The sequence below is a fragment of the Ascaphus truei genome, chromosome 3 (genome assembly GCF_040206685.1).
Source record: "Ascaphus truei isolate aAscTru1 chromosome 3, aAscTru1.hap1, whole genome shotgun sequence".
Classification (NCBI taxonomy): domain Eukaryota; kingdom Metazoa; phylum Chordata; class Amphibia; order Anura; family Ascaphidae; genus Ascaphus; species Ascaphus truei.
Genome location: NC_134485.1, coordinates 400,498,572 through 400,517,013, shown reverse-complemented (window position 1 = coordinate 400,517,013; position 18,442 = coordinate 400,498,572). Strand labels below are relative to the sequence as shown.

General features: G+C 41.8%; 1 protein-coding gene across 2 annotated transcripts in view; it reads left to right on the top strand.

Annotated features, from left to right (window-relative positions):
• The window catches only part of LOC142490356 (cyclic nucleotide-binding domain-containing protein 2-like), a 318,494-nt gene that overhangs the window by 284,961 nt on the left and 15,091 nt on the right, over nucleotides 1-18,442 (top strand). For both annotated transcript variants that reach the window (XM_075592538.1, XM_075592537.1), the window contains one exon: nucleotides 17,428-17,562. In XM_075592538.1, the coding sequence (XP_075448653.1) occupies nucleotides 17,428-17,562 (135 nt within the window). The remainder of the gene's footprint in view (nucleotides 1-17,427; nucleotides 17,563-18,442) is intronic.

The following is an 18,442-nucleotide window of genomic DNA, read 5'->3' as shown; positions in this document are numbered from 1 at the left end:
TTTTATCCTGTGAGTGCGATTCCCCCCCCCCCCCCCTTCCATCCCTTCCCCATTTTTATAATAAATTACGCAGTATTATGCTATGGGGCGTGCGCTCTCTCTCTTTTTCTGTTCATATATATATATATATATATATATATATATTTATATATATTTATATATATATATATACATATATACACATCCACACACACACACACACTATGAATTGCACAGGCAAAAGAGACGTTACAGCCATAGGCAGGAGCTGCTCCTAGTCCAGTCAGCGTCTTAATGCTGGAATGCTGGTGAATACAGTCCCACTCTTCCTACACAGGGAACTAGTGATTAGCACAGGGGAGGAGTGGGTACAGTAAGTACAGTATTTATCAGCGAACAGTTATGAAGCATCTGAGGGACTGAGTGAGAAGCTACTGTTCACGCCAGCAATATCTCTGCTCCCTCTGAATTGGGGAGAAAAGAAGGTAGGACTTCTGGGGTGGATAGAGGTTGGGACCGCAGGTGAAAGCTCAGAGGTCTGACTGATGCCAACCTAGAGTCCACCCATAGTTTACATATACATTTTTCTTTGCTTAGTTTTCTGACACCTTTTCCCTACAAGAACACCACTGATTTGAACTATGAATATTATAGGATGAATTAGATATGCGAGAACCAGTCCAAATCTGTTCCTGGAATTCAGCGGATTGTCTTGACCAAATCTCTTCCCCTCCAACCAAAATCCATCTGCGGATTGGATACTAAAAAAAAGACGAGCAGATTCATTCAAATCCGACATTGAATACCATCCAGATGGACTATAAAAATTCCAAACTCTGATTTCATAATAAATCTGAAATCCGTTGCCGCTATTTCAAACATCCACACTCCACTTAATAGAGAGGGGAAGAAGGAGGGAGGCTAAAGATACCGGCCGATCTAAGGCACATCTATTTCCGCAAAAAAGGTCACCCATCTCCAAGAATGATACTGTGCCTGCTAAAAATGTCATTAGAATTCACGCGCACATTTTATACAGTATATCTACTATATAAAATAATTATCAAATATATTAATAAAATGCAATATAAATTATAGTACTAAATTAATGCAACTGCTAAGCCTTCTAAAAAAATATAATATAGTTTGTTTCATTGATTTTTTTAAATTTGATTAAGAAAGAAAAAAGGCATTTTACCCAAATCTCACATAACACCCCGTCCGCCCCCACCCCCTAATTCTTCAGGTATCTTTCAATCTTCCCATTTGTTTAGCATTCACCAGCCTTCTGAATCTAAAGGGATTTATAATCTAACTACTTTAGATAATTCAATTAGCAAGCCAATGACCAGCCTGCAATAGTAATTGGAGATGTGTGAAACTGTCCAAAATGAATTGTAAGCATTTTTTCCCCCTGCGAAACATTTCGGCAAACCTCAATGGGCTAATTATGTCACCAAATTAGTAAACGTTCAGGGACAATATCCCTAGACAGTGAGTGAACCATGGTGTGTGTCCCAATTTATATTTCAGGATTAAGCAAATCCAGTGATTTTAGAGACTTTTGCAAATGAGCATATGAAATAAAATTGCAATACACACTGACGATGGTTGGCGTATCGCTTGTGGACTCAAACGCAGCGACTCAAAAAGGGCACATTTCACACGTTACCCATTAACGAAAACTGTCTCATGCAATCCTTTAATCTCTTGATTTTACAGTTTCTTGAATAAAATATGAATAGTAATTTACAATTCCTCATTTACATGCTGATTTAAATTCCACTTGAAGATTATTTCAAATGCTTGTTTACTGCAGCCTTGCTGTCATTTTCTAGTGCAAAAATTGTTTAAATAATAGGCAGAGGCAATTTAAATAAAATAGAAATGCTTTTTCTTGTAAAAAAAAAATAATATCATAGCTTAAGAGCATTATAAAGTCTTAAGTATATTCTTGTGTGAGTTAGCAAAAATATTTATCTGCCCAAAAATGTAAAGATGTCTTATTGCAACATTTCTATGATATCTAAATGAACCGTAAACTGCATGGGGCTCAAGTAAGTACTGTACATCAGAGTATCAGCAGAATGTTGTAGAATTAACTTAAACCTTCTGTGCATTTGTAAATACATCACTGCAAAAATCCTGAAGAAGACGTGTGTATGTATGTATCAACCTTGTAACCTTGTCTAGTTTTCTAAATGATTATCTGTAAGAAATATTTTTCTTCTGTACAGTAGTGCACTGCTGACTGGGCATTCTTTACTATACATTTACAGGCATGATGCATCTCTACCTCAGACATAAGCCGCAAGATATGCTATGCATTTTAATTTCAATGATCTATCATGTTAAATTGTATTGCATTTTATGCACACAATTACAAAAAAAGCAGATAATGAAGCAATCTGTATACTTTTAAAAACTCGATCTGTCAAGAAAATTGCATGTAGCTTGTTTGTGACATAAAATATCGCTGTAGTTTACATGTTTTTTTATTTCTTCCAGCACATAGTAACACATGCCCTCATCAAGAGTAGTTAATGAGCTAACTAAATTAAAAACAGTAAAACCACTCATAAGGAAAATATACGGACGTAATGTACTCAATACAAAGATTATGTGAAATAGTTTGTCAAGGATGGTATTAAATGACATATTGAAAATGACCTACATACATCTTATGGCATACACATGTGTAATGGGTTCCCCTCCCCCCCCCACCCCCCAATCGCAGATATGGCCCCCTAGGGAAATACTACTCTGGTTACACATGGCTATAGTGTGGTGCACCTGCTGGCTTACAGGACTCCTGAGTCTCCCGCTTGATGGTATTAAGGGGAATGGCATCAGGATTGGCTTGTAAGGTAATGCTGAGTTATACTCACTCATGGTACAGCGCCTCCATCTCTTCCAGACCCCCAGCGTAGTAGGGAGGAGTCTCTGAAAGAGAACCTCTATGTGCACCTTCTTCCCAAGTGGCTCCACACACAGGACAGAAGCGTTCTTTCTCTTTGGCATCCTTTATTGACAGCAGACATGGGCAGCCACCCATCATAGTGGCTGGTCGTCTAGCCACTCATTCTCAGGTTGCCAACCCAATGGAAGTCCCTGACCTTACACTCCCAGTCAAGGGCACTGAAAGAAGGTCTAGCTCTTCCCTTACTCCCTAATGAAGTAAGAGATATAAGGGGTCATGCACTAAGCTCTGTTAAGTCACTTTTAGAGCGCAAAGTGCTCTTAGAACGTGATGTTGCGCTGAATCCGATGCACTAAGCAACGCAAACAGGCACTTTGCGCTCTAAAACTGACTTTTTTCAGGAATTTTTTCTAAGTCCAAATTTGCTCGTTCGTAACCCTGTTTGCGTTAAATTTTGCCCTTAAGTGGGATGCACTAAGCAACGCGACCTTAGCATACGCGAAAGTTGTGTTGATTAGAATACGTCAGCTCGAGGTAGGTAGACGCAAAAAAAGCGTGTCCCCGGTTGAACCCGCGGGCCTGCGGTACAAATGTTGCGCCTCCAAAAATAATAAACAATATTTATAACTAAATACACCCCCTAACACATACCATACAGTAATGGGCAAAATTACTATTATCCACATATTGATAACAATGCATTTGCCCATTTTAAATACATATAACATTCAATAAATACAGTAAAAACATAATACACTGACCTTTTACAGGCACCCACAATGAAGGCTGTCTTCATCTTCATCCTGCCAATGCCCCCTCCGATGCTGCAAAACATAAACAAGAATAAAAACATCCAATGTAATGTCCCCTAGCCCCTTAATCACCATAGCGGTTATTAACCGCTACAGTCATTATTGGGTTAACCCACCCTCACCCACCACTCGGGAGGCCTACATACCCTCCCCCACTAACCCCCCACCCCATGAGGCCTAACCACCCTCAGCCACTACCCAGCCGGGAGGCCTACCCACATACCCTTGGGGCCAATACCCCCTTCCCCCACCCCCAGTACCCACAATAAAAACAATACACTGCCCCACAATAAACATCATTCTATTTATTAAATACATAACCCACCCCCTGTGCCCCCCCATAAATACATGATTTATTCTTTTACATACAGGGTTCATATCCCAGGCCCACGGGAGTCCCCGGTGGGCCTGACGGGTCACCTCACAGACCTACAGGTTACCAGCATCATGTTTCACACAGGGTCTGGAGGCCTGTTGGTGGGTCCCGCCAGGCGCCATGGCCCACCAGGTGGTCTCCGCGGGTCACCGTGGGCCACAATTGGGTCCCCACAGTAGGTCCGCGGATGTCTGGGGGCCCTGGGTCAGACCCACAGGTGTCTGAGGGGCCTCGGGTGGTTCCCACGGGGGTCTGGGAACCCACGGGTGGTCCTTACAGGTCCACAGTGCCCCCACAGATGTGTGGCCACCGGTTCTTCCCCGCAGGTGTCCCCCATGGACCCGCCAGCCTGTTACCCGTGAGAAGCCCGAGGAGACATCAGGTGGTCTCCAGAGGTCTCTCGCAAACCAAAAGGAACCAACCCTGTATGTAAAAAAAATAAACCGGACCTATACATTAAATACATACATCCACTCCCCCCCCCAACACATACAGTACAATAATGTGCAAAATAACTATTATCCAGATATGGATAATAGATTATTTGCCCATTATGAAACACATAAAACATGCATAAATCAAAACATGAATTTTTTATCTTAAAATCACCACATTGCATGTTACACTAAATCCAGCATCGATTGTAAATATAAACCAATAAACCAGCAGCTACACAAATGTATATGAAATGTCACACAATTGCATAGAGTGTGTACATGATGCCATTAATCTGTGCATCATGTAACACTATGCAAAATATATGTAACAATAAAATACACTATGAACAATGTCCCCTAACCACCAATGCCATCATGGAAATCAAATTGAAACTAAGCAACATCAATACAATTAGCATCAATCAATTAATCCATTTCCTAAAATAATTACAATACAATACAAATCAATTATACAATTCCCTATTTAATTCCTAAAGCCAAACCATTGCCCAAATAATTCTAATTGAAAGTAACCACAATCATTCTAATCTAACTACCAGAAATAAGCCATTAAAAATAACCTGTAACTAAATACAAATTACATTATTCACACCAATGACAAAATAAAGCTGATAAATACATTAGCCATACATGAAAAGAACATAAACATTAGCAAAACAATCAATTATTATCCCTGTATGTCTATCCATATAGATAGATATACAGAACATACAGGGGCAATAATAGAGCATAAAAAACAATGCATTTACATACAAAAATCAAATAGAATACACCTATTCAGTGTCCGTGAATTTATGTATATACATAGATACATTCACGGGCATTAAATGGGACTGAAAAAATAAAAGACATGAATCAAAAATAAAAAAAGTAAAAGTAAAAAAAATAAACTTTTCTTTTGTTTACTTACCATTAGATGCCCACTCACCAAAATTGAGGTGACCCGGAAGCACTGGAACCAATCCACAGGTAACCATAAAATAAAAACCCTTACAATCCATAACGGTGTCTTCTTTCTTCTGTTTGTAATTTTTCCCGTCTGTCTTGGGGTCTTCTTTTCTTCTTTGGGGTCTTCTTCCGTCTTCTTCTGCCACGCCGTTCTTTTCTTCTTAGGAGGGGAGGTGTTCCTTCCTCAGCGACTGGCTTCAAAATGAGGCGACATAGGCTTTTATAGGCCTATGATGGCACATTTTGGTCAAATGTTTCCCACGGTCTTGATTGGGCCGTGAAAAACATGTGATTTGGCCCAAAAAAAAAAAAAAATGACATCATTTAAAGGCAATGACGCCAGCCAATCAGAATGGCTGAGTTTCAATTGCCTTTAAGATGACGTCATCAAAACAAAGATGGCCAGTGACACATGGTACGGTAGCCAATCAGAGCGTGGGAACACCTCCCCTCCTAAGAAGAGAAGAAGGGCGTGGCAGAAGAAGATGGAAGAAGACGGAGAAGACCCCAAAGAAGAAAAGAAGACCCCAAGACTAACGGGAAGGATTACAAATAGAAGACAGAAGACACCATTATGGATTGTAAGGGTTTATTATTTTATGGTTACCTGTGGATTGGTTTCAGTGCTTCCGGGTCACCTGGATTTTGGTGAGTGGGCATCTAATGGTAAGTAAACAAAAGAAAAGTGTATTATTTTTACTTTTACAGTTTTTTTTTATTTTTGATTCATGTCTTTTATTTTTTCAGTCCCATTTAATGCCCGTGAATATTTCTATGTATATACATACATTCACGGACACTGAATGGGTGTATTGTATGTGATTTTTGTATGTAAATGCATTGTTTTTTATGCTCTATTATTGCCCCTGTATGTTCTGCATATCTATCTATATAGATAGACATACAGGGATAATAATTGATTGTTTTGCTAATGTTTATGTTCTTTTCATGTATGGCTAATGTATTTATCAGCTGTATTTTGTCATTGGTGTCAATAATGTAATTTGTATTTAGTTACAGGTTATTTTTAATGGCTTATTTCTGGTAGTTAGATTAGAATGATTGTGGTTACTTTGAATTAGAATTCTTTTGTCAATGGTTTGGCTTTAGGAATTGAAAAGGGAATTGTATAATTGATTTGTATTGTATTGTAATTGGTTTAGTAAATGGATTAATTGATTGATGGTAATTGTATTGATGTTGCTTAGTTTCGATTTGATGTATTAAATGTATAGGTCCGGTTTATTTTTTTTACATACAGTATTGGTTCCTTTGGTCTGCAAGAGACCTCTGGAGACTACCTGAGGTATCCTTGGGCTTCTCACGGGTACCAGGCTGCGTGGTCCACGGGGGACACCTGCGGGGAAGAACCGGTGGCCCCACATCTGTGGGGGCACAGTGGACCCGTAGGGACCACCCGTGGGTCCCCAGACCCCCGTGGGAATTACCCGATGCCCCTCAGACACCTGTGGGTCTGACCCGGGGCCTAGCAGACATCCGGGGGCCTACCGTGGAGACCCCATTGTGACCCACGGTGACCCACGGAGACCACCTGGTGGACCATGGCGCCTGGCGGGACCCACCAACAGGCCTCCAGACCCTGTGTGAAACATGATGCTGGTAACCTGTAGGTCTGTGAGGTGACCCGTGGGCCTGGGGTATGAACCCTGTATGTAAAAGAATAAATCATGTATTTATGGGGGGGCATGGGGGTGGGTTATGTATTTAATAAAAAGAATGATGTTTATTGTGGGGCAGTGTATTGTTTTTATTGTGAGTACTGGTGGTGGGGGAAGGGGGTATTGGCCACAAGGGTATGTGGGTAGGCCTCCCGGCTGGTTTGTGGGTGAGGGTGGTTAGGCCTCATGGGATGGGGGGTTAGTGAGGAAGGGTATGTAGGCCTCCCGAGTGGTGGGCGAGGGTGGGTTAACCCCTTAATGACTGTAGCGGTTAATAATGGTGATTAAGGGGTTAGGAGACATTACATTATTCTTGTGTATGTTTTGCAACATTGGAGGGACATGGGCAGGATGAAGATGAGGATGAAGATGGCCTTCATCGTGGGTGCCTGTAAAAGGTATGTGTAATATGTATTGACTGTATTTATTGTAATTTATATATATTTAAAATGGGCAAATGCATTATTATCCATATGTGGATAATAGTTTTTGCCCATTACTGTACTGTATGTGTTAGGGGGCGGGGGATGTGTGTTGTATATTGCTATGTTTATTTACGGGCAATTGGCCCCAATAAACATGCTATTGTGCCTTAACCCCTTCTTCGCCTTAGCGGATAGCCGCTATGGTAATGAAGCTGCTTTAATGTATTTTTATTAATAGTGTGCAGGAGCAGGGGGTCCCCTGAGCTGAACCACATTGATTTCTGCCTCAGGGACCCCCTGCTTCCCGAGTTACAGGCCCTGGTTTGGGGTATCGGTGCCAGTGTCGCCGCCATCTTTATAGAGCCCACGTCGCGTCATGGACGCTATAAAGATGGCGGCGACACTGGCACCCGATGCCCAATTACGGGGCCTGTAACTCAGAAAGCAGGGGGTCTCTGAGGCAGAAATCAATGCGTTTCAGCTCAGGGGACCCCCTGCTCCCGCACACTATTATTAAAATGTACATTAATGCAGCTTCATTACCATAGCGGATAGCCGCTACGGTAATGAATTATTGTTTATTGTTATATGTTTTTTAATACTAGTGTAGATGTGCAGGGGGTCTCCTGAGCTGAACCGCATTGGTTTCAGCCTCGAGGACCCCCTTCTTCAGGAGTACAGGCCCCTTTATGGGGTGGCGGTATCCCTCTGCAGAATTTAAATGTCCCGGTCACGTGACGCAGGAGCTTTAAAGTGCAGGGGATACCGGCACCCCATAACAGGGCCTGTAACTCCTGAAGTAGGGGGTCCTCGGACCTGAAACCAATGCGGTTCAGGTCCTGAGACCCCCTGCTCATGTACATTATTATTCAAATGTTTTGATTTAGTGTACGATCGCCTGTAACAGCCTTGCATGGAGATACAGAATCTCCATGCAAATGTTACAAGCGGCTTTTTTTTCTATCAGCTAGCGTACGTAAAGGTTAAGAACGCTAGTAGGGGGAAAAAAAGCAACACGTACGCTGTGGCTGTTCTGAGCTATTTTGAGCAGGTACGTTAAAAAATGGGCTCAAGGCCTTAGTGAATCGCGTCCCCGGCCTCACTTTTCAACGAACCTGCTTTTTTGGATAATCAGAACGCAAAGCCATTGAGCTTAGTGCATAACCCCCATAGTCTTCCACATCACTCCCTGAAGGGAGGGCCACACACACTGCCAGAGCCCTGACAGGTTGCTGGATAGACTCACCTCACTCAGATGGTGAGGCACACACCTAAATTCAGAAAGTGCTGCATATTATATAGCTTCAGTAGGCACCACCCCTGTGTCCCTGTTAGTGGACACAGAGCCTGATGTCACTTCCTTCACTAAATAATACACAGCATATGAAGTGAGGGCAAACCCCATGATTACTCCTGGCAACCCTGTCCTTTAACAGGGATTATTGCACAGGAGGAGAAAGACATGTAACCCCAAATTTACACAGGCCTACACATGTATGCAACCTAATTATTGAAGTGCCACATGGGCGGGTTATTTTGTATCCATTTCCTACTGTAGGTAGAGATGGGGGTACTTTAGCATAAAGTTCGAATCCACTGCGAAAATGGGGCCTCTTTGCAAATTAGATTGTTTGCAAATCATAGTTTTTTGTTTCCATGTAGCTTTGGTGTTTGAGCCATTCCCACAGACCAGCTGCACAAAACCTCACCCATTAAGGTTGTATTGTATATTTTATACATACCTTTTTATATGTAAATCACTTTTCCTATCACAAATCACTTATGAGCGCAAGTCCTGTTTTTGTATTCACCCAAATCATAGTTTGAAATGATTTTCGCTCTCTATTTATATTTCCTTAAATAGATTATGCAAAAATGTGACTAAGCGTAAGCCAGCATTTGCTTAAATATGAGAAAATACAACTAAGCAAATGTGAAAATTCACTTGAAAGGGAAGCGGACTTAAAAAGTTATCATTAATAAGTATTAGAAAAAGAGAAAGACCTTGCTGGAAAAAAACCAGCAATAAAAACTTGGGCATAATTGCATGTTTTTGCGTAGTGTTTAAGTAAAAAATATTTAAAACGAACTTTTGCAGGTTTGTGAATAGAAACGTTTGTGCGTAAATTTGCGGTCAAAACTTCAGTTAAGATTCTAAATAAAGATAAAACTGTTAGAATGGCCTTACAAATGTAGCAGAACTGAAAATGTAGCGGCTGAAAAAGCAAAAAGCCACGGTTCCAGAGATAGTGCTACCGCAACATCACTGCGGGGGGTTTATGCTTCCGAATTGCACCCCTCCCTGCGATAATCCTCTGGCATCAGGGCAGCCATGGTCGCATTCATGCAGTTTACCTGGTGCAGAAGACATTAAGTCCTGCTACATTGTATGTTAAGATACTTTGAGGAGGGGTGGGGAGAGAGCAGAGATTACTTCTGGCATAGCGCACTACATGTCTTCACATTTTGGTTGACGTACAGGTGCGCTGACGAGTATTCTAAAACTTGCCTTAAACTTCCCTTGGAAAATCTGGGGCTATCACTAACAAGACCCAGGTACATGCTGGGTACATGCTGGGTACATGCTGCAAACATTTCAGTGACATTTCTGCAGAGACTAATGGCCCATTGGATGAATACAGCAGGTGTCCCTGGCAGACCCATTCAGTTTGAATGGGACTGCCAGGGACCCCTGCTGTTAATCCGATGGGCCATTAGTCTATCTGCCGAAATGTCACTGAAATGTTGCAGCATGTACTCAGCATGTGCCTAGGATGTACCCAGCATGTACCTGGGTCTTGTTAGTGATAGCCCCAGATTTGTTTTAAAATACTCGTCGGCACTACAGTATGTGTAAAAATAATAAATAAAGGCTTTTGGGCCCAATATAAGCAGACACATTTTACTTATGGAGTTCTCATCTTATTGATGTGCATAACGTGTAAATAATATTACTGTATGTGTCACAGTGCAATATGGATGAGAAAAACAAGACTGCTTTTAAAAGATGACCGTATTTCTCAGACAAATCTACAATCATTTAAGTGTATAGATTATCTAAAAATGCATTCAGTGCATCTTGGATAAAGAAAAAAAAATGCACACACAGCGCACCACGGATCAGTATTAAAAATATATAACGATTTTAATATCTGGCCAAATAACCACATATATACAGTATTCATTGACTGAATAATGCTATTACAAAATCAACAATAAAAAAATAATATAAATAAAAACACAATATAACAATTACATAAAACACCAGAACTCTCCGCCACGCGGATACTAAACTAGCACTTGCTTCTATGAAGCCTACACCATGAATCAAATTGATCTAAAAAAACATTCATATTAGAAGTTCAGCATAACAACAGTATTCAAAGCCACAATGAGGGGGACAGATATTGACCATAAGCGACAGCGGGTAGCCATGCTTGGCGCTGATGATATGTCCGGACTGCACCAGCACTCAGCAGAACTTTCCTCCCCTCGCGCTTCCTGGTCCCTCTGTCCCAGCCAATGGGTGAGCACGTTGAGCAGGCTCTCATGACCTCTACGCGCTTTGCAACAGCATGCTTCATCAGAAGGTCAGGTTAGATGCTGCTCACATACATTATAAGGCACCAGCAACCAATGAAATCAGACCATTGGTATTGGTTGCTGATACAGAGAAAGCTGATGCATAATAATGAGTGAACAGTGGGAATATATTATTTCCAACACTGATGAATGGTCAATACGCTATTATTGACAAATACTGATGAATAGTGATACAAAAGTGGGAATAAATAATTTACAACATTAATAAACAATCAATACACTACATATGATATATTTGACATACTACTGTATGATTAATGGTGATAAATAATCTCCCTAGACCTAACTAAAACACAAGATGAACATAATATATTTACACCATTACATATATTTAGTGCTACTACACCTAACTAAATAACTAAAATGTGATAACGGGATCAATATTATACATATAAATAAATTAATAATGTTAATAAATTCATTAAATCAGTGAATTAGTGAAACCAATAAAGTTACATAAATCATGCTGCGACTGACTTAAACATAACCTCAAAACAAAAATATAAACAATATTAGCAAAACATCCCTAATATACATGACAAAAATTATTACAGGTATAAAATTAAAATATCAGTTTATATTAATGTAACCACCTTTCCCGGGGCATATCGCAGATAGGGCCCCCCTAGGCGTACTTGGGTCTGGCGACATGTCTTTGTGTGGTGCATACCTGCTGGCAACAGGAGGACCTGAGTCTCCCGCGATGACATGGGGGATAACAGGAACAGGTTTCAGGGGTGGATGCCTTCATTCTTATTCAGTGGTGCAGTGCCTCCATCTTTAGTAAGCCCCAGGAATGCAGGGTGGAATCCTTACAAGAGAGTTCCCACACAGGGATGAGAGATTCCAGTGTCACACATGTTTGTCTTTCTTTAAAAGCAGCAGTCTTTATTCATAGCAGCAGCAGACAGGTACAGGATGCACAGTCCACTCTGACTGTTCTCCCTCAGGATGGTCCTTTCCCTGCCACCACTCTGGATCAAGGGCATCCAGAGTGGGGCTAACTCTTCCCTCACCCCCTAAGCAGGGTGAGAGGTACTGGTCCACCTCCCTACACTATGGTTGGATCAGCTCTACTCATGAGCTGATCACTCTCCTTCTCCAACTGTAACTCTCAGCTCAATAACTAACACTTGTCACACACTAGACAGACTCTCAACAGACTAAATAGGAAGTGCACTGCTCTTTTATGATATCAGCAGGCACCGCCCCTGTGTCTCTTGCTTTGACACAGAGTCCGATGACCTACCTCCACAACTCAGGGCAAGTGCTTGAAGTGGGGGAAACCCATGATAACTCCTGGCAACCTGCCCATACCAGGGATTATACCAGGAGGAGGATAGAACTATAGCCCCCATTTCTTACCAGGGCTACATAAATTATCAAATTAATTATCATATTAAGTCAAAGTATATATGGACAAGCAGGGTTCACCAAAAGATAAATAAGAGTAATAATCTATAATCTCCTCCATAACTATCTCAAACAAGGGGTTAATTCTACGAGTTCATTAATCCCCATGGGGTATTTTGAATCAAAATTGTATATCCAAAATTGTTCTTTTTTCAACAGGAACAGATCTCTATTTCCCTGTTTTCCTGTTCGTGGAATAAATTCAATCCCCATAAATTTTAGGGAACTCGGATCACATTTGTGAACATCTTGGGAGTGTTTATTTGATTAAATGACATTCATTATGTTCATTATATGTTTTAGTTAGGTTTAGGGAGATTAATTATCACTATTAATCATAGTATGTCAACAATAGCATATTGAGTATATTGATTGTTTATTAATGTTGGAAATTATTTATTCCCACTGTTTTACCAGTATTTGTCAATAATAGCATATTGACCATTCATCAGTGTTGGAAATAATATATTGTATTGTATTGTATGTCTTTATTTATATAGCGCCAAAAGTGTGCTCAGCACTTCACAAAGAATACAGTACAGGGAATTTTAAAAATACAATAAGTGCAGCAAAAATCAGACAATGGGAAAGGAAATTCCTGCCCCGAAGAGCTTACAATCTAAGAGGTTTGAGGGGAAACTTACAGAGACAGCAGGTGAGGGAATAAATGCTGTAGATGGGTGTGCTTGGCCACAATGGGTGGTATAAGTGACTGTGGGACAGTAGTCATGAGTGCAGGCTATTGGGATGCTTGATATTCCCACTGTTCTCTCACTGTTCACTCATTATTATGCATCAGCTTTCTCTGTATCAGCAACCAATACCAATGGTCTGATTTCATTGGTTGCTGGTGCCTTATAATGCACGTGAGCAGCCTCTAACCTGACCTTCTGATGAAGCATGCTGTTGCGAAACGTGTAGAGGTCACGAAAGGCTGCTCAGCGCGCTCACCCATTGGCTGGGACAGAGGGACCAGGAAGCGTGAGTGAAGGAAAGTTCTGCAGAGTGCTTTTGCAGTCTGGACATATCATCAGCGCCAACCACGGCTACCCGCTGTCGCTTATGGTCAGTACAGTATCTGTCCCCCTCATTGTGGCTTTGAATCATTTGAAACTTCTAATATGAATGTTTTTTTTTAGATCAATTTGATTCATGGTGTAGGCTTGATAGAAGCCAGTGCCAGTTTAGTATCCTTGTGGGGGAGAGTTCTGGTATTTGATGTATTGTAATTGTTATATTGTGTTTTCATTTACTGTATGTAACCCTGTTTCCCCCCCCCCCCCCAATCTCACATAGGGTCTATCTTGGGGAAACTTGTGCTGGTTACTTATCTTAGTGTGGTGCAGACCTGCTGGTAACAGGGGGGCCATTAGTCTCCCTCATGGTGTTATAGGGTTGACAGGACAGGCTTCTGAGGTAGAACTGAGTGATACTCACAGGTACAGTGCCTCCATCTCCTACAGATCCCCAGAGTTGTGGGGAGGAACTTCTGGAGGAGAACTTCTCTCCACTTCTCCCTGACAGATTCCAGTTTTAGGCAAGAAGTATAGTGAATCACAGGGAAATTTTATTTCTGTGCAGCCGGGCATACTGCCCATTATATACCGCAGACACTTAGCAACCCATCAGGTCTTCGCCACAGGATGTCCCTTGACCTCACTCTCAACCACTGGCCACTAAGAGCGGTCCCAGCTCTTCCCTTATTCCCTGATGGAATAAGAGGAAATGGTTTCCCTCCGCTCCCCTAAGGGAGGGCCTCAAACTGCCAGAGCCCTGACAGCTTGGTTAGGGTAAACCTGTCTCTCTCAATGGTAGAGACAACTGATCTAAATCAAGAAGTATAACTCATCAAGTCAGTTCCAGTAAAAACCAACCCCCTGTCCCTGATTGGACAGCAGACCTGATTGCACTACCTTCTCTGACTCACTGAGCTGCAAGTGTGTGGGGAAAACCCATGATTACTCCTGGGAAACCTGCCCAGGGATTGCTGCCAGGAGGAGGGCAGACTAGTAGCCCAACCCAGGCAGGGCTACATGGATATTGTTTTTTATTGTTGATTTTGTAATTGCGTTATTCAGTCACTGAATATATGTGTAGTCATTTGACAAGATATTAAAAACGTTATATATTTTTAATAGTTATCCGTGGTGCGCTGTGTGTGCATTATCTTTTCTTTGTCTTTTGAGATCCTCTTTGGGGGTTCTTAACTTAGGAGCATTTCGGGGAGTTGCTCCAGCGTGCACAGCTGCAAAGGGATCATTTCAGCTGAATTTAAAGGACAGCTCGAGCGCAGATTCCTTACTTTTCACTTTCATCTTGGGTAAACTTAATAGGATGAGGGATTCATCTGTAAGAGCCACCTTGAAAGTAGATCATGTATTGTATATACTCAGGTCTATTCTAGAGAGTTCTAGATTCATTGTAGCTTCTTAGGGGGCAAACATGATAGTTGTTTATAAATTAAATTATAATGTACAGAGATTGTGAAGTTTCATGATTCTTCTTCAACTGTACTGCAAGAATTCAAAGTACATTTGATTTGGGCATTATGATGAATAATAGGTACAGTACATCTAAAAAATATAAATGTAGGCATGCGTAAAATTGGTGTACATATCTCTTTCATGCTGGCAGTAATCCTGGTAAGTATGCAGGGTTGCCAGTAACAATCATGGAGGTTTGCCCTCAAACCCTGGTGAGGTGTCATATGTCCCAAAGGAAGTGACACAGAGGGTGTCTATTTCTGGAGGTGATATAAGACACAGCACTGCCTAAAGTTAGTGGTTCAGTTCAGTTGGTGTTTTGACTCAGTTCAGGAGAGTCATGTGGAGGTCTGCAACAGTGTTGCAGAGGCTGATGCAAGAGCTGTGAGTCTGTGCAGCTAAAAGCAGACAGACAAGCTGGTGAATCTCCCCCGAAGGGAGAGGTGGAGAGCAACTCTATTAGAGGAGAAGGAACCTTCCTAATGGAGTGCAGCAGAGAGATGAGTGGCTAGACTGCTAGCTGCGAGGGGCAGCTGGCCCATACCCCCAAGCAACAATAAAGATGCTCTGTTCAAAGACAACCCCACTGTGTGAGTGTGAAGTTACTCTCCAGCGGAAGGCACCACCAAGGAGGAGTTCCTCATCAGAACCATCCCCTTGCGGACGCAGGGATCCTGATGAGGTGGAGGCGCTGCACTGAATATAGGTAGGACTCACGCACACTACCTCAGCTGCCTGTCTGGCGTGACAATCCCCGAATAACATCATGCAGGAGACTCAGGAATCCTGTTGCCAACAGGTGCACCACCAGACACGACCATGTAATGGGGACCGTTAGACCACAGGGGCCAATGTGAGATTGGGTGGGTCAGGCAGGTCCAGAAAATCCGTTACATATATATATCTACGATGCGACCTATAACGTCTGATACAACTGTATCTGTTCAAAGTAAAATTAGTGATCTAGTGGAGCCCTAGGCACCAAAACAAAGTTCTTGTTCAAGGTAGATAGTCATTATACTTTCCATGTGCCACACTGTTTATATTATACCACCATATAAGTAAATATAACAATTATTATTGTCATACAGTATATGAAATAGAAGTAGTGATAAATGGAGATTTTTTTAAATATACTGTATGTGAGTAAACCTGACTAACCACACAGTTTATATTCCTTTCGTGCATTTAAACAGTGTGTGTGAAGTTTATCTCCTGCAGCAAGCTTTATCGTGAAATACCAGTGCAAGACATATTGGCACCTCTTCTGACCTCTTCTAACAACAAACAGGACATCAAGCATTTTTATTTGATAGATATTTTTTTATTTCGAAAATTGTTAAAAAGGGACCATGAATTAAATACAAATATAAAAAAAACAAGATTGTAATCTAAAGGACAAAAAGACAGGGCAATAAATGGATGAAAGGGACAGTGAGACATAAAACCAACCACCCATCAGCAGTGTGCAGGGGTGTTGGGGTGCACGCGGGGGGGGGAGAGATGGAGTTAATTGTAAAATTAACAGAGGCAGGGAGAGACATTACAAAAAAAATGATGATAGTGTGTTAGAAACTCCATATCAGAATTGCTTTACCTGAGGAAAATCGAGAACTCTCGAAAGCTTGTCTTATAATATCTATTGTTAGTTTAAATAAAAAAGGTATCACCTAATACTGAAGTACTCATTTATTCTGCATTATCGCAACTGGACTAACACGGTCATTTCTACGTACAGTCGTTCATTAAAAAGGGATATATGGTTAAACTTTCATTCATATTATGTACACTATGGAATTATGTATGTATGTTTATGCTGGCACATTAAATATTCAGTACATCACTAAATACCTGTATAAGGAATGTACAGATGCAGCGTCCGTTACTGCAACAAACCACAGCGCCGTTTTCATGTGCGCTGCTGTACTCCACGCGGCATGAACGCCGCCAATCGCCCCAGGCACAAGTGTCTATCTTGGTTGCTTTGTTTGAATTTCATGGATTGTGTGCAATTAAATGCAATGAAATGAATGAATTGTAATGTGTACAGTACTGTGCTACTGTGTCAATTTCATGTGTTTAAAAACCAGAACACTAAAATGCCATTTTATGCAATAGCCTGCACTCGCGTCTTAAGGCGGTACGGTTGGAAGCAATCCCGCGCCATGACATGGGTATTCCGAGGTATACACTGCGTGATTTGTTAAAATAATGGTCGCTGCATTTGTACTGTACTGTAATTTTCTCTGGAGTCTGTATACCTACTAGATTACAGTACTCCACTAAAAAATTCGAAACTAACAGTAATGATAATATTATTTGTTTACATAGGGCTTGGTTTACACTGTTTTTGAAGACACACTGAGCATGGCACTGGTTTCTGACGGGGCTGAATGCATAGTGATATCTAAAGAATTCTTCAAAAAACAGATGGATGAAGAATACATTTTCAAACTATCTAGATATGTAAGTAGTACCATCAAACTTTTCTCTACATTTGATTATAAAAGAGTTTTCATTTTTCTATTGCACGATATTCAGCCTCCTCCTGCCCCCACTGGCCACCCCGAGCGGGCCAGCAAGGCAGGCGGGGGGGCTGAACCCAGCTCTTATCGCTCGGCAAGTCTGGCAACAGGGGGTTGGAGGGAGCGGCTAAGAAGAGCGCAGCCGGAGGATAATAATAATAGCATGTTCTTAATAATAATAATAGCGCTGCTAGTTGTACGGAGCGCTTTACAGAGATATTTTGCAGGCACAGGTCCCTGCCCTGTAGAGCTTACAATCTATGTTTTTGGTGCTTGAGGCACAGGGAGATAAAGTAACTTGCCCAAGGTCACAAGGAGTCGACACCGGGAATTGAACCAGGCTCCCCTGCAGCAATCTCAGTGTCAGTCAGTGTCTTTACTCACTAAGCAACTCCTTCTCTTGGCTTTGGCATGGCAAGGCTTCCCCTCCAAGTATGTGAGTACCCCCGCTCCCAAAGTGCTCTCTACCCTTCTCGCAGGCTTCCACCTCCCGCACCCACCCCCCCCCCCCATACGGGCCAGCCCGGAAACCAGGGATGAGGGGAAAGTGTACCAGGGAAGACGAACCTCATGCAAATAAATCAATGTCAGCCAGATCTAAAATTATAAGTACTTACTAATTTGATGAGGAAGAAGAGCCAAATTCGCTACAGCCGGGAGAAGAATGAATGAATGCTCCCACTCCCGGCTGCGCTTTAAAGCCCCTTCCTAGCCTCTCCCCCAGCCCCTCCCCCAGGCTATGACGGCGGCCCAGAGACCCGAGTGAGGTGAGGTCCAATTGCCCCCTGGTCATGTCCATTCCTCGCCTAATTGGCTAGAGG